The sequence below is a fragment of the Aphis gossypii genome, chromosome 3 (genome assembly GCF_020184175.1).
Source record: "Aphis gossypii isolate Hap1 chromosome 3, ASM2018417v2, whole genome shotgun sequence".
In the NCBI taxonomy this organism is placed as follows: Eukaryota; Metazoa; Arthropoda; class Insecta; order Hemiptera; family Aphididae; genus Aphis; species Aphis gossypii.
The window spans coordinates 19,880,935-19,902,594 of record NC_065532.1 but is presented as its reverse complement, the minus strand read 5'-3'; the positions used below and the strand labels follow the sequence as shown (position 1 = coordinate 19,902,594).

At 26.2% G+C, this 21,660-nt stretch overlaps 3 protein-coding genes and 1 non-coding gene across 6 annotated transcripts; 3 read left to right on the top strand and 1 right to left on the bottom strand.

The window, feature by feature from the left end:
• The first annotated feature begins 305 nt into the window (after positions 1 to 305).
• LOC114126348 (UDP-glycosyltransferase UGT4-like) lies at positions 306 to 3,464 on the top strand. Its single transcript, XM_027990267.2, has 5 exons — positions 306 to 793; positions 1,391 to 1,980; positions 2,523 to 2,748; positions 2,853 to 3,072; positions 3,131 to 3,464. The coding sequence occupies exons 1-5, from the start codon at positions 559 to 561 to the stop codon at positions 3,381 to 3,383; spliced, it is 1,524 nt and encodes a 507-aa protein (XP_027846068.1). The 5' UTR covers positions 306 to 558; the 3' UTR covers positions 3,384 to 3,464.
• A 2,450-nt stretch (positions 3,465 to 5,914) lies between these two features.
• Trnar-ccu (transfer RNA arginine (anticodon CCU)) lies at positions 5,915 to 5,987 on the top strand. Its single transcript has one exon. It is a non-coding gene; the product is annotated as a tRNA-Arg (tRNA).
• A 4,407-nt stretch (positions 5,988 to 10,394) lies between these two features.
• LOC114126347 (putative zinc finger protein 840) lies at positions 10,395 to 21,503 on the bottom strand. Of its 3 annotated transcripts, none has more exons than XM_027990265.2 (4): positions 21,255 to 21,503; positions 14,160 to 14,284; positions 13,970 to 14,077; positions 10,395 to 12,285 (listed from the first exon to the last, which is right to left on the bottom strand). In XM_027990265.2, exons 2-4 carry the CDS (start codon positions 14,270 to 14,272, stop codon positions 10,983 to 10,985), a joined length of 1,524 nt encoding a protein of 507 aa, XP_027846066.1. In that variant the 5' UTR covers positions 14,273 to 14,284; positions 21,255 to 21,503; the 3' UTR covers positions 10,395 to 10,982. The 3 variants fall into 3 exon arrangements, with proteins under 3 accessions (XP_027846066.1, XP_027846065.1, XP_027846064.1); XM_027990264.2 differs by lacking the exon at positions 21,255 to 21,503 and adding an exon at positions 14,844 to 15,072; XM_027990263.2 differs by lacking the exon at positions 21,255 to 21,503 and adding an exon at positions 14,597 to 14,828.
• Positions 15,323 to 19,862, top strand: LOC114126349 (transmembrane protein 135-like). The gene is made up of 9 exons (XM_027990269.2): positions 15,323 to 15,473; positions 15,634 to 16,118; positions 16,196 to 16,326; positions 16,837 to 16,963; positions 17,110 to 17,264; positions 18,631 to 18,841; positions 18,904 to 19,071; positions 19,139 to 19,279; positions 19,354 to 19,862. Exons 2-9 carry the CDS (start codon positions 15,969 to 15,971, stop codon positions 19,633 to 19,635), a joined length of 1,365 nt encoding a protein of 454 aa, XP_027846070.1. The 5' UTR covers positions 15,323 to 15,473; positions 15,634 to 15,968; the 3' UTR covers positions 19,636 to 19,862.
• Positions 21,504 to 21,660: the final 157 nt, after the last annotated feature.

Here is a 21,660-nt window from a genome sequence, read left to right as displayed (position 1 = left end):
TTTTAGTATATTAGTATAAAGAATTATATTTTAATAGAGTTAAAAGTAGAGTTATAAATATGACCTATGATAGAGAGGTAGAGGGAATTTAATGTGTTGTTGACAAAAATCCTTAGAATAGACCCATGCTCTACAGTTACTTAAATTAATAATATTACAGCATATTCTGTATAATATATTATTATTAATTTGTTATTACCGAATCAACAGTTAGATAAGCTTAAAGCGTATTTGAAAATATTAATTTAAATAAAAAAAAAAAAAAGAATCGAGCAAACTATTGTGTTGCATAATTTATTTCGTCGAGGTCTTTACCCTTGCAACATAATATAGTATTATCAGATCAGTTTAATAAAAAGTACCTAACCATGATGATGTGTCATTTGTCTGAACATTTATACTAATCAATTTAATTTATTCTCAATCGTCAAATTTCAGCTGACTCCGGTCGATGTAAATAATTTAAACTACATTTTTAACATTTATTTTATTGAAACGCAAATATTTAAATAAAATAATTTTGTGTATGAACCGTGTTCTAAATTATTAAGGCATAAAATGTTGCCAAGCGTGATTTTTTGTTCGGTTTTATGTATCGCAACCACTATCACAAGGGCGGCAAACATATTAGTGTTCATGCCATTACCAATTAAAAGCCATGTCCGCGGATTCCAACCATTATTCCAAGAATTATCAAACCGTGGGCACAATGTAACCGTAGTTAGTTCATTTCCTCTAGATCATCCAGTGGCCAATTATACAGATATAGGGCCATTTATTGATAAAACAAGAGGTTTGTGAACATTCATAAAGTATTTATTTATAGTGTTATAACTTAGTACTTCATAGTACCTAATATTATTACTTATATTACTTTATTAGTTATTTACTATGTAGAAATCACGTATCAAAATTAAAATAGGTGGGTACTTCATGATGAGCTTAGTAATATATATTAAGAAATAAAAGTTAGAAAAGTAAAAGTCACCGAAAACACAACAAGAACACAACACAAAATGGTTTTTCCGTTATATAGGTATAGGCAGATACGTATAAATGTATAACAGTTTATATTATGAGTCACAATTTGTGACTTTGCTTCTAACAATCTTAATGAATTTTTTTTCGATATAGTTTTTACTTTTATATTTATACATTTGTATTAAATAGTAGGAATTATAAACTAGTAGGTATACACTACTATACCTGCAGTAATATTAAACGAAAAAATTGTAAAATTGTGTGACGGAGAGATAAATTTTGAGCGGTCGATTTCGATTGGTGACACTCGGTGACAAGGATATTTTTATTTCACTCAATGACTGAGAGCAATTTAAAATATGTACAACAAATAAACAGATTATTATTATATTATCCAATTTTGTTTTAGCGAGAAATGTAATGGATTTGGTTCGCATGAACTTTATAACATCGGTTCAATTAAAATGGCGCATTGGCATACAACTATCGGAAATGGTCATGTCGCATAGAAATATGAAACAATTCGTTCAATCGAATTCAAACTCGTACGATTTGGTTATGGTCGAAACATTTGGCCAAGAGTATGCTGTAGCCATGGGTCACAAATTCAATGCCCCCGTCATTAATCTAGCACCGGCAATGATCTGGACTAGTATTAGCAAATGGTTGCACGTCCCTTCCACGTTTTCGTACATACCGGATGCGTGTACTCAATCAACTAGCGACATGGGTTTCGTCGAACGTCTAAAGAATACCATTACTGGGCTCATGCAATCATATGTAGAAAATTACTTATATTTACCCAAAACGAAAGAAGTGATGAACACATACCTTAAATACAAAGGCTGGGAATCTAGGCCTCCGCTCGAGCATATGTTGAACAATGTATCCCTAACACTGGTCAACTCTCATAACGCTATTGGTATATCTAGACCATACCTTCCAGGCATCATTGAAGTAGGTGGGATGCACATTAAAGACCCGAAACCTCTACCCCGAGTAAGTAAACGACCCTGCTGTAGGCAATAGTGTCTTCTTCCTTCTATATATAGTTCTTCTTATTTGTTGGTAACAATTGCTTTGCCAAATGCATAAAATCGTCATATGTTTAATATTTACTATATTATTTTTAATATGAAATTCACAATTTGTACTTAATGGCACAATAACTAAATGTGATACAGGAATAAAATAAACATAATAAAAGGTATCGAAACATATTATATATTAGCTAACAGTCTACAATAAATTATACTTAAGTACCGATTAATTTAAACTTGAAAATGATACCGGCTCAATGATAGATATATTACCTATATAGTTTAATTATTATATCGTAAAATTTAATGTATATTAACATTTATAATTTATTAAAGATCAAAATTACAAGTCTTTTACATATCAACTTACTAACAATTATAGGTACCTAGGTACATATCAATATTATTATTTCGAAATTTAAATAAATTATGTTATAATTTAGGTATTTATATTATTAATATATATTTTATAAAAACCACAACTTTTATTTATAATTTTAGAATCTACAAACATTTTTAGATGCAGCACGCCAAGGAGTAATATTTTTTAGTTTTGGTACGTTAGTTAATTTAAATGACTTACCTAAAGAAAAATTGAAAATTTTTATCAGTGTTCTTGGAAGATTAAAACAGAAAATAATAATAAAATGGACACCAGATGACAGTAATATAAAACTGCCTCAGAATATCATGACTGGTTCGTGGTTTCCACAAAGAGATATTTTAGGTAATAATGTTAAAACATTATTTTCAGTTATAGACTTATCCAAAAATTAATATTTTATATTCACTTATAATTTTTATATTATATAATATACAATATACACACAGCTCATCCAAACGTAATACTTTTCATTACTCACGGAGGATTACACAGCTTGGAAGAAACTGTTTGTAATGCAAAACCTGTAGTTGGAGTACCTTTTTTCGCTGAACAGAATTTTAACATGAAAATAGTTGAAGAAAAAGGTTATGGCAAACTAGTAAATTTTTTTGAAATTACTGAAGAATCCTTTGGAAATGCCATTGAAGAAGTGTTGTCCAATGTGATGTATGCACTAAGTCTATTAATTAATATTATTTTAGTAAAATGGTTGTTTTTAAATTAGGTTTAAAGAAAAAGCAATAATACAGAGTCAGGTGTACAAAGATCAACCAATGAAACCCCTTGATCGTGCTGTTTACTGGGTCGAGTACGTTATACGGCATGGCGGGGCGGGATATTTAAAAAGTGACTCCATAGGATTAAATGATTTTCAGTATTTTTTGTTCGATATATTATTCATTTTATTTCTGTATATTGGACTGATTTCTTGGTCGTGTTATTTTATATATGCTAAAATTATGTTTAAAAATGTATAAACAACTTTATTACTTTAAAACGTATTACCAATACCAATTTTTCTTATTATTTTTATTTTAAATAAATATACCTGTATAGTATATTATACAATATTTTTTAACTATGTCTGATATATTATTATAATCATGAAGTATGATACCTAATTGATTATGATGTACAATACGTATTTGTCTAAAATTAAGCGTTTATATTTATGTATTAATGTATTATACGTACGGTATATCTACTTATATTAAAACTTTATTAAACATGACAATATGATATACATTTCAATGGGAATTGGAATACGAACACAAAATTAACTAGTTTTAAATAATGAATTGTATAATGTATTATACTATTATACTTATTATAGTATATTAAGTTTTGACAGATAAAAGTATTTAGATATGATTTGGATAAATCATAGAAAAATAAAGTGACTTTATATTATAAACTAAAAAAAAAATAGCCATAAAATACGATTGACGACATAGGTACTTACGTATAGTTATGTTTATGTCATATGAATTACGATAATATATAATATTATGTAATATATTAAACATTACTGTACAAATAAGCATTTATGCCAATGCCTATACTCACAGTCACGAGTCACAACGTATCATGTAAGTAATACGTTAGATATGGAGCATTTTTTTTTTGTAATTTACTCTCTTGTTTAACGCCTTATACACATCAGTCAAATCTCAATCATTATTGACTGCATAGATTTGTTATTCGTGGGGTCATGGGTGATGACATCATATCATATACCTTATTCGAGTGGACGGACTGACCAGCACTCCAATTATGTTTCGTTTTGTTTTTGTACCTCAAAAACACTCAAAACTTTGTCGATATTTAAGTATAACAATTTATATAAAATGATATGTACGTATAAACGTAGGCATGTATGTAGATACTTAAATAATATTATACATGTCGTAATTAACAAGTTTTTTATTGTATTAACAATTTATAATTTTATAATAATAAGTAGTATTAGTGATACAAAAAAAAAAACACACACACATACAATACAATAATAAAAAATAACATGACAAGAAAATAATAATAGGCATATATAAAAAAATATCAATAAATAGGTGGGTATTATTAAAATAAAAAAAAAATACAATAAAACATTAAACAGTCTTCTAATTTATATTATTTATAGTACCAATTACCAATTTATTTATTTTCTATGAATACCAACCAGTGGCGTAACTGAGGGCCCGCAGACCCTGCGTTGCGGGGGGGCCCATGGTAATTTGGGGCCTTTGGTTATAGGGTTATAGGTATTTGAATTCTTTGATATAACAATATGTTAGGGGCCCATTCTTAACATTTTTATTTTTGCGGGGGGAGCCCAAGTTTTTTTGTTACGCCACTGATACCAACTGTAAAAACATTATGTCAATACATATAGGGGGCGCCCATTAGGGAGACAAGGTACTTGCCTCCCTGGACAAAAAATATTATGGACTTGAAGCTCAATAAATATTAGCATAATTATATTATTATTATCTTTATTAGGTAACTTACATTTGAGATTTTTTTTATTTTGACCCCTCTAAAATGTTACCTATGGGCGTCCATGTACCAATATCCAATTTTACAACATATTAATATATTATCATTTGTCATGGAGTATCGATTTTAGTAGGTATCTAGGTACCTATACTCATTGTCAAATTTAGAAATTACACTAATTACAGTAGTCATTAATACATTGAGGGTTTTAGATGTGTAATTTTTAATAAATTAATAATTATGGCCTCTTGGGGCTTATTGATGAAGGGCCCCATAACAAGAGGGCCTTCCCTGGTTTTACCTATTAGCTATTATGTATTTATGTCTAGTAAAAGTAAAATAATTAGCTATTCTGCTGCAAATTGGCAGTTATTCTACGCCTCTACCTCTAATAGATGGTTCTAATATAGGTAGGTAGTGATAATAATGTATTAGTATTTGTCAATAAATTTCTTTTTCAACTCTTTACATTTTTTCATTGTATTCTAAATTCTTTCTACACTTCGGACTTCAGAGTTCGGATCAGTACCTATTTATATTTGTTATTTTTATTATATTCATAATTAATTGAATATTTATTTTGTATCTTTACATTTTGATAAGTATTCTTGCTCTGCGATAAAAAAAATAACATCATTGTAAAGTTAGTAATTTCCTGTATTTTTTAATTAAACTTTGTGTATTTATCTAATATTTATTAAGTATTTTGCTTATTGCTATTTGCTTACTACTTACTATATAGCAAATGAATAAATTAGGTATCATTATTATCTGAAATAAATAATATAGGTACTTACCTACCTAAAAATATTATAATCGTAAATAATAAAATGTCATACACGATATACTTAATGATTTCTGAAATTACAATAGCTAATAATAAAAAATAACGATATTTTCGACTTTGTATGTATGTACTTATTAGTTACATAGATTAAATTACAAATATATTTAATTTAACTTTTGTTTACAATTGGCTTAAGTGTTACCAATTTGATCATTTCACGCACCAGCCCCTGTGGCCTAATGGATAAGGCATCGGTCTCCTAAACCGGGGATTGTGGGTTCGAGTCCCACCAGGGGTACGGTCGAATTTTTTGCACTATTTTTTAGTTTTTTTTACGATTTAAATTTTATACACATATTTATGAAGCATTAAAATAGGTATTAAGCTATTAAAACTTGAACAAGTTCTTAAATTCGCATAAATAATCTTTTAGAACCGTATTTATGTTTAAAAAAAGCAGGTAAGTGGGTACCGCTCTGCTGTACATAAGGTGCCGTGTGGATCACTATTATATACAATAAGAGAGTTAAATTTGAATCCAATGATAGGTATTCATTGTAAACGAAAAACGATTCTGCACGAAGATGATTTGTCAGCCTAGAATATAATTTCCATGGTTGGTGAAAAAGGTGGTTTATATTTATTTTTAATGGCCTGATTACACCAAAATTTAAGTTTTTTTATAATTATTGTAAATTAAACTTACGTAAAATGTTATACTAAATGTTCAACTCTTAACTACTTATACAAAAATTTTTATGAATTATACTTATAAAATAATTTTCAAGTATTCATGATTTTGACGATTTTTTTGTCAATATTTGAGTTACAACCATATAGTTTGAATTCAACTTATGTTTGAAATTTGAAGCATTATTTCGATTAGTTATGCTGTACACAGACACAAAAAACAAAAACCAAAATATATAAACACAAAAAAAACACACATCATTGTAAAATCAATACATTCATCACTCCGTTCAGAATTTAAAAAATTCTATACTTTATCTTTTCTTATTTATTTGGTAAAACAATAGCAACAATTAGGAAAATTCTTACATAAAAGCAGTATATTTTGTTAAAATCAATTTTGTTATGACTAATAAACGAACAACCATATTTACTTTAAAATTTAAATATTCACTAAATGTTTTATAAATTATTGAGATTTAAAAAAATGGGCGTAATTCTTTAAGTATTTTTTAAAAGATTTTTAAGTTTAAATGTTGATAAAATTGGATATTCATTATTACACGCGTAAAAATAAAATTCTTATAGGTAGTAATACATGCTAACAGTTTTCACTCTGCAAAATTATTTTTTCTTACGCAATGCGAGTATTATCACAAGGCTCGAATAAAGTGAGAAAGAAATTTGTATTCGTTATAATTTTTATTTGATTAGAAATTAACATATTATTATTTATATAATAAATGCATTTTTTTAGTATAGGAACTTACGTACCTACTACCTATCACCTATGCATTATAATATCTCGAGTGGGAACTTAATTTGTCTCCTCTCTACAAGAAAAATTCCTAATTACGCCACTGGGCTATCATTGAATTCAAAATTAAAGCACATACATTGATGCATTACAATTTAATGACTGAGTGACGCCTCAATCCAGCTCAATGGCGGATAGGTTAACATCTACTGCACAAGCAGAACGATTATCTATAGTAAATAGTAAGTTTTCCATAAACCTGATTGAGATTGGGAATTTCTAAATCGATTTCTCTTAACCTTAAAAGCTTAAAATGCTACCATTTGTCGATTCGCTTATAACAATGTTAATATTATACATACTTATTGTGCTATTGCCTATTTGTGCTAACTATTTTTAACATATTTCGTTCAGTGGCGGTTTTGGAATTTAATTTTGATTAAGGTGACTAAAAAATGTTTCGTTACGTTCTTTTATAGTTTTAACTCACCGATCGTCGTCTAACTTTTTTCAAGTATCTAGACTCAGATTATAATTATTAAATAGGCACAATAACTTTGCTATACTGATTTTCAGTTGGTTATCAAAATGTATTTCGTAGACTTTGTCATACGTGTAATAATAGTGAATAATAATTATAATAATATAGGTACCTACTAGTATAAGTATAATAGTAGTATACTACTCATTACTCATTACTAAGTGTAAAATGTACCGTAAATAATCTATTTTATAATATATACCTATAGTATATTTCTACAATCTATAATATACTAGGTATAATACATAATATTCTGATATTCATCGAATAGACAATAGACGAATTAAGATATATAACTATTGGTAGGCGTCAGACGTTCTTTCTTTTTTTGCCATTCTTTTGCGAGGTATTTAGATGTGGATTTAGTTGTATCTGTAATCAGTAATCACTAATCTGTATATTAAACCAAGCATTCATATGTTATTATGGGTACCATTGAATTGGTTCCCAATTTTGAGTAAATATGAAGACATCGTTATTAATTATTACTAGCAACTATAAAAAATTCACTTTATATTAAATTAAATAAGTGTAATATTAGGTACTAATTATGAGATGACCTCATCCAGTTGATATACAATTGCTTTCTGAGTTCTGACAACAAAATGCATAATAGAGATTATCAGTTTGCCTTACAACAACTACAGACAACTGTGGTATGATATCGCAGAAAGCAGAACAATGTGGTATGAACTATGAAGGTTAGAAGATGTTTTATGGAAAGTAAAACCAAGTAAAATAGTTTATGAAAAATTAGATAGGTATATTAATTACATTTTAAACATCCCAAATGGCCACATGGCACATACCTACGAATTAAATATTTGTTAATGATGTCTAGTGTTTTCAGATTTATTTCATAAGTATATTTATCTTAGTTTTTAAAATAAAAGTAGATTGGTTAGGTACCAAATAAGTATATGCAATTTTATATTAGAGACTAGAGTAAAGAATTATTAAATATTAAAAAAATATATTAATACTTATCTTACAAAAAGTTATAATGATACTAAGTGGTGTAGAGGGGTATACAGTGGCGTATTTTGGCGTGCTATTTCCGCCTATAGAAGTAGGTATAGACACATTCCAATTCGCCGCTTTTCCCTCCCCATCTCTCCTAAAATTATTTATAAAACATATTTAAATACCTATACAATTTTTTTATATTATTATCTTTATATCTTATATGTATAAAAGATACCTACCTACATTATTAATGAAAATTAAATTGCACATAATATTTTTTATAAATTAATTATGTTTAAAACTTTATATTTTTTCTTTTACTATTTTTCCTCAACAAATGCATCAATTAAATCTGATACAAGTCGACAGTAAATCCGCTTCGATATTCAATAAACCTACCTATAATGTCTATATCATATTTTTATCCTCAATATGAGAAATCGAATCCGCATTGAGTGCGAACATTTTTTGTTACTTATATGAGTACTGCAAGTTCGTATCATATTACGTATAATATGTAATATGTATTATAATATGTAGGACATTGTAAAATATGTAGATAGCTGTTTAATCTTTAGCGAACGGACGCGATTGTTTACGCTTTTTATGATTCTTCTAAATTATATAATATAAATTTGTATAATAATAATTTTCTACTCAAAAAATTAGTAAAATTTGATCTCATTATTTGAAAATACTTTTTGATATTAAAAAAAAAATAGTTTTTATTATTTTTCATTTTCCAATTACTTAAATGCAATTATGCAATTAATTTAATTTGAATTACAATTATTATTCTATCATTTTTACATTTTCTTACAATTTGTAATAAGAACTTATATATTTTAATAGTAGTAACCTAGTCTTGGATTTTTTTTCTATCCATCACTATTTGGTATTGTGTAATTCAAAATACCACTAATGCTACTCTTGTAATATTAGGTAATAGGTACACTATTTCACATTTTAAACTTAGAGTAGATAATAAATTCAATTAATTTTAAAACTATTTTAAACAAAAGCTATAATGTAGAAATGAATGTAGGTAATTGTTATTTATTTATTTTTCAGATTTTCATTTTGTCCTATGTGTATATAAAAAAAATATGTATAATTTTATGTTTGAAATTTAAAACTAATATTTTTTTTAAGTATTAAAAATAATAATTTTAGTATTAAGTTGTCAGCTAATTTATGACGTGTCGTGTATTGTGTATACTTCAACTATTCTCAATTGAGAAATTGTTTAAAATAACTAAAGGAGTTTGTCAAATTAAAAAATAAGATTTAATACTTTAACAGTAACTTATGTATAAGCAATAAGGATTGATCATAAATACTACTATTTATAATCAATGGTATAAGCACACAGTTACCTACTTTTACAAGAACATGAAACATGTATGAAATCTTGTAAATAAAAATTACATAATTTTTGATAATGGTTTGTGGTGAGATAGCTAACTTGAAGACTAGACAAAAAAGCATTTAATACCACCTATACTTAATAGTATAATAGAAGCAAATTTACCAACAATAAATAACTATTTCCTCTCAAAATAATAAAAACTGTGAATAATATTAAAATATAATTATTTATTATTATTATGACTTTATAGTCTGTGAATAAAATCAATAAAATGTGTTTTGCCATTCTAGGTGGTCTAATAATCAACTAAAATTTAATAAAGAAGGATAGTATAATTTGTAGGTTAGCTATTAAGCAATTAAACAATAATAAATAATTTAAGTAACTAGAAAAAGTTGGTACTAAACGGCCAACATTGTATTGATATTTCTTAAATCATAAATGAACTACTTACAACAGTAAACTATCTTTCTAGTTTATACAAATTATATTTTTAGTTGATAAATGTTTTTAAACAGTATGGAAATTACAATTATTTTTATAATAATCTTAATTGGTCTATTTAGCAATCACCAAGGATCACAATAATAGCCTAATGATAATCGTTGTGTCAATATATTTTACTCCAATATTAAATTTATACAAAAATAAATAATTACCAATTATAAATAATATTATAGGTAATACAAAAATCAAAAAATTAACTTAATTATAAATACAAATTACAATAGAAAAATAAGTAAAATTTTACAATAAGGTAGTAAATTCATTATATGTAGTTTTATCTTAATTATAAATAAGTAGAAATTCAAATAAATTACTAAGGAGAAAGTACCAAAGTACAGGTATAAAAATATCTTGAAAAATAATTATTAAGTAAACATTGTACTATAATCTGATATACCTCAGTTTTTTTCTAAAAATTTCGGTAATTAAATTAATTAAAATTTAAAAGCATACAAATCAAGTATTAAACTTTATTTGTATGACATTGAAACACATGTAGTTTTAATGAAGGATTATCTTTAAATGCAGTTGGACAGTGTGAACATTTTATAGGATTGATGTTAGGATGCAAAGATTTAATATGACGAAGCAAGTTACATTTTGTTATTACTATACTACACCAATTGCATTCAACTGTTTTTGATTTGAGTTTTCGATGTGTAACTTTTAAAGCAGAATGATGATGTCTTTTATGTTGGCTCAAGGATTGTTTCGATTTGCAATAATTATTACAAAAAGGACATTGAAATGATTTATCTTGTTCTGAGACATTCAGTGGTTCACGGCTAGAAACAGATTTATGTTTCATCAATTTTTTAGTTGCTCTTTGGTTTTGTTGTGAATTACTTTCATTGAGTGAAATGTCATTAGACAATCCATTATTGTGTGTTAGCAGGTGTTTTTCAAAGTTTCTCTTTAATACAAATTTTTTATTACACTGATTGCATACCATTTGTTTTTTATGTTGCTTGAAATGAATAGTTAATTTGCGATGTGTAGTAAATTGTCTATTACAATCTTTACACTTGTGACCTTTATTAAAATTTGCAATCTTTGGAAAAACATATTTTTGAGATTTTACAATGCTATTTTTGTTTTGATTATTCACTTTCTTCTTATTTAATGCCAATTGTCTCCTTGAAATCATTTCACTTCTATGACTATGGTATTTCAAATGACCATTTAATGCCGAATAATTCTTGAATGATTTTATACATAAATGACATTGATGGAACTTGGAAGTATTTGAATTGTTATTACAAATATCATGATGATTAATAAATTGAGTTTCACACTCTGTTGTCAGTAAATTTGCTGAAGTAATAGTATTGCAAGAATTTTTAGCCGATGCTGTGGTTGACATCGAATTCTTGTAATTTTCACTGGGATTTATTGTCAAATTACTTCTAGATGACGACTGAATTTCTGAAGGATTTATGGAAGAATTTCTTAAACGCAAATAATTAACATGCTCAACAAGATGTAGATTCAAATGAGCACTAAGAACAAATTCTGCATTACAAATATCACATACATAAGGTTTATTATTATGTGACAAATTTTTATGGATGACAAATTCTTCAAAATCATCAAAACGAGCAAAGCATTCTTCGCAAATAAATTCATTATCGTCATCATTTTCTATGTAGTTCGAAGATGTGGTACTTTCTGTATCTTCTCTCTCAATTTTTACTTCAATTAAATTAGTGGATTCAGTTTTGACATTTATCTCATATTGCTGCCACGAAGTATGTTCTATTTTAGTTCTTTAATAACAAAAAAAAACAAAAACAAAAACAAAATTAAGTATAATCTAAATATAAACAATCACAGATTTTTTTTTTATAATATTAATCATAATTAGTTTAAGAAAAGTTATGTATCATTTAATACAGTCATTCACTTAATTTATACTTGGTTAGTTTAGCACTATAAAAAGATACTGGATAAAAACATTTCATTGCAAATATGATTCATGTTCACTTATAAAGTATTACGACTTAAGAGATTTGTTAGGTGGTGAAACAAAGTATCAAAAGTAAAGGTTAGACATTATCTTGACTCATAGTTGATAATAGTCATATTTATTAAAATACAAAAATGACATTGTGATAAGTAAAGACCGGACTTTAATGCAGCTAACACAAAAAAAAATGTGCAATTAAAATGTTAAAAAATGTAAAATCAAAATTTTCATTTCAGATACTTAAAATTATATTTTTTATAATACAACTAATAATAACTAATACAACTTATTAATTAGCATTAACTACATTTGATTAAAATTTATTATTTTTTATTATGTACATTTCCAAGATTTTTTCTGTAAAATTATGAATCTGTATACATTTATATAATATCAAGTATCAACTATAAAATTGTTGCATAAAATACAAGTTAACTACGGCTACTCTGGATAGGCTGTAGTACTGTATGAGTAAATCAATACCGCACGGATTTTTATGCAAATACATATTCTTTTATAATTGACCTAGAATAATTTTGATTAAAGATGTTGTCATTTTAAGGTCTTTAGAGTCTATGGTTAATTTTTTTGTTTTGCATATTTGAATGAAAATGCATATTAATTACATATTTCTATATGATAGCATAAAAGTTGCATTTTTTATAATTAGTTGATGAATTTTTTAATTTTTTGCTAGGCAACGCGAATGTGACACCGAAATAAAAGTTAGTTCATGTTGGTACTCATTCCAAAATTAATATTACATTTTTTGTTATTAATTTTGCATTTATTTCATTTAGCAATAGGTATAATAGTTTGAACATATTTTTAAGCAGAAGTATACTGATATTTAAATTGTATATTTTTCACATACTACGAGTATATCATGTAATTATTTTAAGAAATTCGGTTTTTTTTTTCTTAACACACAATAAAGAATTTTTAGCACATTTTTGAATCTTTAAATGCATAAATATGTGCATATTTAACAATAATTTTTGTATAATAATCCGGGCTTCCATAATCATCAATCATTTTAGAATTGGCATTATTTTAATTACATAGATATAAAAATTGAATACTTCCTATAACAACATAATATAGCAATAAAATAGATAAACGTTATAATATAGATTTTGGAGCAAAAATATTTGTACAAAAGTACTAATGAGTAAATTTTTATAAAAAAAACCAAAGTGCTATTCTGTACAAAATAAAACTTTCTTTAAATTTATCTACATTTCCTGATTTGGATTTGTAGCTTGTTTTTACAGGATTTAGAACATCCCATAAAAATATGCAATTGCACGGGAATCCAGTCTTTACTGACAAGTTTTTGAAACATTTTTTATTTTATAAACTAAGAAGCAGTGATATAAAAATATCTTAAGTTAAAATTTACTTCTTATTGGTCAGTATTACTTGGTAAGTGTTGTTTTGCAGAGACAATTTAAATATAAAAATGATATTTTAATTATACATACTCCTTGTAAGTCATGATATTAGTTTCATCATCTTCTGCTTCCTGTTTTATCATTTCAGGAGAAATATAATCAAATGATAAATTAGATGTATTTTCTTTTTTCTTTTTTCTAATCCAACATAATCAAACATTTTTTTTTTACTAATGAAACATAATTAGTTATATGTTATATGTTGAAAAATAATACTCACTTTCCAGTTAACTTCTCTACATCCTCCTTTGTAAGCCGTGTAAGTTTAACGTAAGGATTTAAATTCGAATATTGCTCTTTCAAACGTTCATTGGAAAGTTTTGATGGCGTCATATTGCGTTATTACTGAAAATTAAAATGAATAGTAAGTAAAGCAAAATTAGATTGTTGAATATCAAAATGACATACAATTAGTTATGGATTAAAAAAATTAATTGATTAAAGAAGAGAAAATAAAATATTTACAGTTAACATAATGCCACAATAATAGGTACAATTAAAACGACTGAGAACATTAAAAATAAAATACTGTGTAATAATTAAATACATTACGATATTTTGTTTTTAGCATTGTATCTATTATTTACAATTATTATTATTGTATATGCAAAACATATAGAAAAATTTAATGTTGTACAATATTGTCGTTATTCTTACTTCTTAATCGTTATGTACTTATGTTTGTCGAGTTATCAATTACCCAAGTATGGTAATTTGTACTTTTATGTCGATACGGCACAGAAAAGCGATCGTAAACGTTAAGAATAAAAACGTAAATGTAAAAACGCAAACTTAAGTCACAGAATAGATTTAAATTTAATCTATCCTGTGGACTGTGGTTATGTACTATGGTCCACGATTCCACAAGACAATTAATCCATTGTGTTATCGGGCTTTTACCCACCTTTAACCGCCAACAGATCAGTGATAAAATAACTCCAAAGACATTAGAAAGTGACAAAAAAACCTAACTCGTCACTCCTCTGTGGTTCTGTCAACAAATAAATAATGCAAATTAAATTTGCCGTAATATTGAATTATTAAGTATAAATATTTTATTATAAATATAAATCCACGAATACCACGATCCACCTCGAGACTAAGAGACATTGAGACTTTTAACTCAGATGATTGAGAATCCATGGATAATAATATATTCATGTCTGTCCGTTATATTATCACAAATCATGATCTAATAAATAATAATTTATGGTTTCACAGAACTACAGAAGATATTATTAAGAACAATAAATATAATATTGATTTATAAATTATATAAATTATGGTTTATTGTGCATCATTATAGAAATCTCAAATTAATCAAATCTATGAATTATTTATTACTATACCACCAAGGAACATTATTTTATCACGTTGTACCCTCTCCAACTTTAAAATACAACTCTGTGACGTAGATAATAGAAATAAATAATTTATAATACAAGTATACAACTACTATAATACTATGGCTTTGAGGTGTTACACTGTTACAGTTGTTATTCGGTGCCCGGTGGCGCGGTCTTATATAACATGGGTGAGTATCACTGGGTTTAAAAACGATGTAAGCCTGCAATATTGGCCGTATTAAGATGTTTTAAAATTTCACAAAATATTATCATGTACGATAAGAGATACAGAGATAAGGATTCGTGAAAGTTGGAATCTTTAAACATATTACAAAAAATTCATTTCAGAATTCACTGGACAGTGGACACTGAATTTGAAATCACAACGGAATATGGAAGGCGTGTAGCCGTGTAGGTCAAAGATTAGTCAATAAATATTCAGTTTATTCGGCATAAAATAGTGAATTAAAAGTGATTTTACTTTTCAACTAATACTGTATAGTGATTAATGAGTGAGTCACTGATAAATATATTAATGGTTGTGTTAAATTAAATTTTCATAAATATTTTTCTTTAAAATATATAATTTAAAGTTGTCAATCTGTTTGAATGTCAAATTGTGTCTTTTAAACATATTATATATAATCATTTATTATTGTCATCTCTTGCATTTCTTTAACACCATGGCAGTTGCTAGTAAAATATTAAAAACAATAGACACATCATGTCATGAATATATGCACCCGTGGGTGTCTTCATGTTCCGACGCAAGTGCCGGTGTACTTATTCATTCGATCCAAGCTTCCTTTCGAATTTATGTCACCACGTACATGGTATTATATTAAATTTTATATGCCTATTCAATTAATTTTTGAACTACACATGTGTAATTTGTTAATTTTTTTGATAGTTGACTTTACTGATGAAAGGTCGCAAGCCGACTAAGAAGGAACTCAAACGTACTCTGTTAAGCATTATACAGTCGACCGCTTTTCTGTCATGCCATGCATTTGGTTTTTCTTCTGGTGTGTGCTTATTAAGGTATTACTACTATAAGAAATTATATGATTCCATGATAGCTCATTTGCGCGTGTAATGTGCTTATATGCCAGATGTACAAAAAATATTTTGTTTTTGATATGCAGTATAAGTAATTAATTATTTATAAGTGAATTGCATATCATGTTTTAAAAATAGGAAATTAAGATAGGTGTCTTGAAGATTAAAAAGTTGTCAAGTTAATTTAATAATTGACGGATATTCCTATCAATCTAGCTATGATTCAATTCATTTGAATAATCAATTGATCAATTGATCTGTTATTTTCATAATATATTTACTGGCAAATTTATCGACTAAAATTTGTAGTTATTATTATTATTATTATTATTATTTTGTTTTAACCATATTAAAAGTTATTTGTAGTTTCAAGTAAAATTTATTAGTATTATTTATTATTATTAATTTCCTCAGCACTAAGATTTTACAGGCTGTTGCTGGTCTTATATTTAATGATTGTTGGTTATTATTAGTGTTATTGTATAATTGCAGAAGATTGTTTGGGAAATTCAATGTACTAAGTGTGGCATTTGTTCCATGTTTTCTATGTAGTCTAGTCGGTATATTAATTGAAAGACCATCAAGACGAGGATTACTAAGTTTATATGTAACAAATGTTGTAAGTCATTTTCACAACTCTTATGTTTAATTCTCAGTTTTTAATTAAACATATAATATAATATGTATATTAGATTATAATTTTTATTTGAATTATAATAATTTAGATGAAACCAAATGTAACTAAAATTTATAATTTATTTTAAGGCCTCAGAAACATTCTATAATATGATGGTTGATAGAGGCATTATAAATCCAATTCCTTATGGAGATTTGTTCATATTTGGGTCATCAATTACACTACTTCTTTATTTTTTTAGAGGACAGCATAATAAAACAGATTCAATATATTCTCTTTTAAGGTAAGTACAATTGTTATTTAAATGTTTAAAACAACAAATTATTTAATAAACTAATTTAAAGGTTATTAATACATTATTTGTTTTCTTTCTAACCCCCTACATAGCTGCAAATTTTCATTAAAAAAAAAAAACAGCCTTTTATTGCTTATTAGCTTTAGTATATCATTAACCTTAAAGTTAAGTAAATAATCTGTAGTCAGTACTTGTTCATTGTTTTTTTTATGATATTTAAATTTTCAAGCATGTTCTAATACTACAAAATTTAAATTCCTTATACTATGCCAGTTTTAATGAAATATATTTAAAAAAAAAACAATGTTCTCAGATGATGTTCTAAACTTTTAATTTGATAATAAGATAATTTATTCTAATATTAAAGTTGACAATACAAGGTTGATATTGATTCTGCTAATATCTATTTGGTATATTGTGTATGGGTCAGAGAGTGGAAATAAATAGTGTTCTAATATCCATTTGATAAATAATTTTAGTGTTGGGTTTTTATTAATTATTCATTATACATAAATATAATATAATATGTGTTAGTAGTTGATTTTTTTTTAGTATAAATTATATACTATAATTATCAATAACCATTTAATTATCATTTATTAATTATAATTCAGTTACGAATATTAAAAAATATGAATAAATTACTTGTTTAAATTGGGATCCATTCAATTAAAAATGTACTAAATAAGGTTTAAATTTTTTAAGTAGGTAAAAAATACAAATATAGTTAAAAGATATTGCTATAGCTGTAGTATATATATATATATATATATATATTATATTAGTGGTCCTCTATAAGTGTTGTAGATCTTCACAAAAAAAAAAAAAACTGAATTGTAAATGAATAATAATATCATTATTTTGTAAAAATCATAATTAATTTTTTATTTACTATATAACTATTATAATTATTATTATTACAGTTTTTTTTTTTTTTTTGTTAAATAAATTGTTATTTGTCCTACAACTGTCATTCCTTTACGAATGGATTGCCATGTTTGACAACCCTTTTTTTTACATGTTAATATTTTGTTATAATAATATCTCTGTTTACATCACGTTTTCAGTTTTTTTTTAAGTTTCTTTCATTTCACCATTACATTGTTCTCAAACAGAATTTAATTTGGTACTCAATTTTGTATTAGGTAATAATTCATGATCTTTTAAAAATTGTAAACAAGTTTCATTATTAAAAATAATTTTTCTATAAAATTCACCCAAAGGAACATCTATTGTATAAAAGTACAGCAATAAAAAATGTATTTTATTATAATGATCATAATCAAATATTTTAAAATACTTTAACAATTTAAATAATATAGTTACATAATTTTATATATTATGTATTTTAAAGGTTTGTTGTCGGTCCTTCTGAAGAAAATGATTATACAAAACCATTGTTATCTCCTCAAACACCCCAGTTAGAAAAATTAAATCAAGATACTATTCGACAAACAATTACTGATATACATCAAGCTTACTGTACTATAGACAGTAAATTAAAGACAATTTGGACTAATGATGTATGTCCACATGCTTATGGGTGTTTACATTATGTTCTTAGTGTGAGTAAAATATTAGTGATTAATAAATTATATTTACTCACTATATTTACTGATTCTTTTAGTCAGGAACAAGATTATTTTTAGTTGGTTATACACTACAATTAACTTTGAAGTCATTGTTACAAGCCAATCGAATTTTACGTAAACCGAGTTATATTTTAAAACTAATGATATCGCCAGATACATTTAGTTTAGGAGCTTTTCTTGGAGGATTTTCTTCTATTTATAGAGTAATTATATTTTTATTAAGATTGATGTTAATGAATTTGTTTTATTCAATTTGTTTTTATATTTTAGATTGTATCATGTGTAATGAGAAGATTATTAGGCAAAGATTCAAAATACATATGTATTCCTGCAGGATCATTAGCTAGTCTCACTTTTTGTTTGTATCGTAATAACACAATTGCTTTATATGTAATGTTGAAAACATTACAGGTACTATTGTCTTAAATTTTTATTATTCAACACTAAATAGATCACATTAATTACTCAATCATATGTTTTTTCAGATAATGTATATTAAAGGATCTAACGATGGACTGTTTCCTGATTTACCTCAAGCGAATATATTCTTTTATTGTTTTTCTACGTCTATTTTATTTCATGCAGCTATACTAGAACCACATAATCTACGACCATCATATTGGAAATTCTTACAGTCTGTATCTGGAGGATGTATAGGATTAGTTGATCGACATTGTTTAGACACATTTGGTCTCAAATCAAGTGAATCACTTGAAAGAGTATTAAAAAAATATAAACCAGTTCCATTACAGGTTTTTAAATTTTAAATTTATGCTATTTAATTGAGGACAAAATATTAGCATGGTTAATGGTGTATATAATAATATATGGTAGTGTTTTAAAATATATGTTAATGTTGTTAAATGTTTTTTTTTACGGGAAAAAGTTTTGTTTTTAAATATTTATTTTTGTATACTTTCTGTTTGATAATTCAGATTTTTATATTTTTTAAATAAGATCTTTATAAATAAATCAGTGTTGTGTTCTAACATAATTTTTATGCTTATTGATTGCTAATTAATGATCAGCAGTGGCGTATTCAGAATTCAAGGATTCAATTTACGGATGTGTTATAATATTTAATAGTCATGGTTGGTGAGGCGGCAGTCCCCCACACCCCCCATAATACATTAACAAAAACTATTTATTGATATAAATTACTACATTAAGTATTGTTGTGTGTATATGAGTAAGTTATCTATAACTTTTTTATTCTAAAGCGCATAAAATAAATAATACAATATATAATATTAATACTAAAACAACAACATAATACATCCAGCCAATGGGAGGTGTTAAGGGTTCACACGTCACACCCCTCCCCATAAATATTTCACTGTTGATCATCCATGAAAATATTCAATATCCAATAAACATCTTGTTAGTAAAATTGAAACTCAAAATATAACTGTCAACTGATAATAATTCAATACTTAAGTCATACATATTATGTAAATTTTAAAAATATTGCTTTTTTATAGACGTTCAGTTTTCAATTAATGTTCCATTTAGAATCATTATTAAAACTGTTTTTAATAACTTTATAATTAGCTCAACAATTCTTCAAATCAATGAATTGCACGTACTGATAATATTTATATTTTATTATGTGTAGAATTTTGTGTATTGATTTCAATTTATAGTTATATTTAAAAGAAAGTTGCACATTGATTAAATTCTATTTTTATTTAAATGAACTCAAATTTGTACACAATAAATGATAAATCTATAGAAGTAGTCAAAAAATATGTTTTTGTGCAATTTTATATACCTAATATTTTATGCAAATTTTCAGTTCATCATCATGATGCTGCACACATTTTAAAACTATTATATTTATGTCGATTATAATAGATAATTCAATATTGACACTATGCCTTTTATAATTCTTCTAATTTATTATAGTTCTTTTATTGATACTTGAAAGTAGTTGAGGAATACAATAATAAATAAGTTGACTAATAAGTGACACATTACAACAATTTTGTGATTTTCAGCAGACATTTATAATTGTGATGCATCATCGTGTAATGTAATATATTTATATATCACTCAGAATATTAATACTCTGTCAATACTCACATTGTTGAATTAACATGTGAAATTTAAAAAACAATTGTAGATGCCAATTAAGAGCCATGATAGATTAATTATTAATACTGTACGATTCACGATTTAAGATGGACCATAAGACATAAATCTTGATATGGACTGATCGATTATTCATTATTGAGATCTAGGATGGTCGAATTCTCAAATCGTAGAACGATAGAAAAATGTATATTATTACAATATGTGTTGTACGATACACTTATCATAGAGTAGTATTAATAGTTAAGTGTCGCAAATTCACGGTCGTAGAAGATATTAAAGATAAAATCCGTACCGTATGAAGAATGTCGATGAAGCTGGTGGGCTGGTCGGTCGGATAGCGATTAATGATTAATGAATGAAGATGAGCGAATTCTGCGAAGTCGGTCTTGGAGGAAAAACAAGTGCAAATGATGGAATTCCGATAAACTGCGGCAGTAGGGACTATAGGGATAGAAACAGGAAGACATTTAGACATGAGTAATTATAACTGATGTTCCATTACGAAGGTGTTAATTCACTTGTCGGATAGATGGAGATACCGCCGTATTTTAAAAAAAAAAAAAAACGACGTATTGTAGTATTGTGGAAGTAGTAACTAGTAGTAGTAGTATAGTATTATAGTAGTAGTAGTAAATAGTAATAGTAGTAGTAGTAGTATTATAGTAGTAAACAGCAGTAGCAGCAGCAGCAGCAGTATA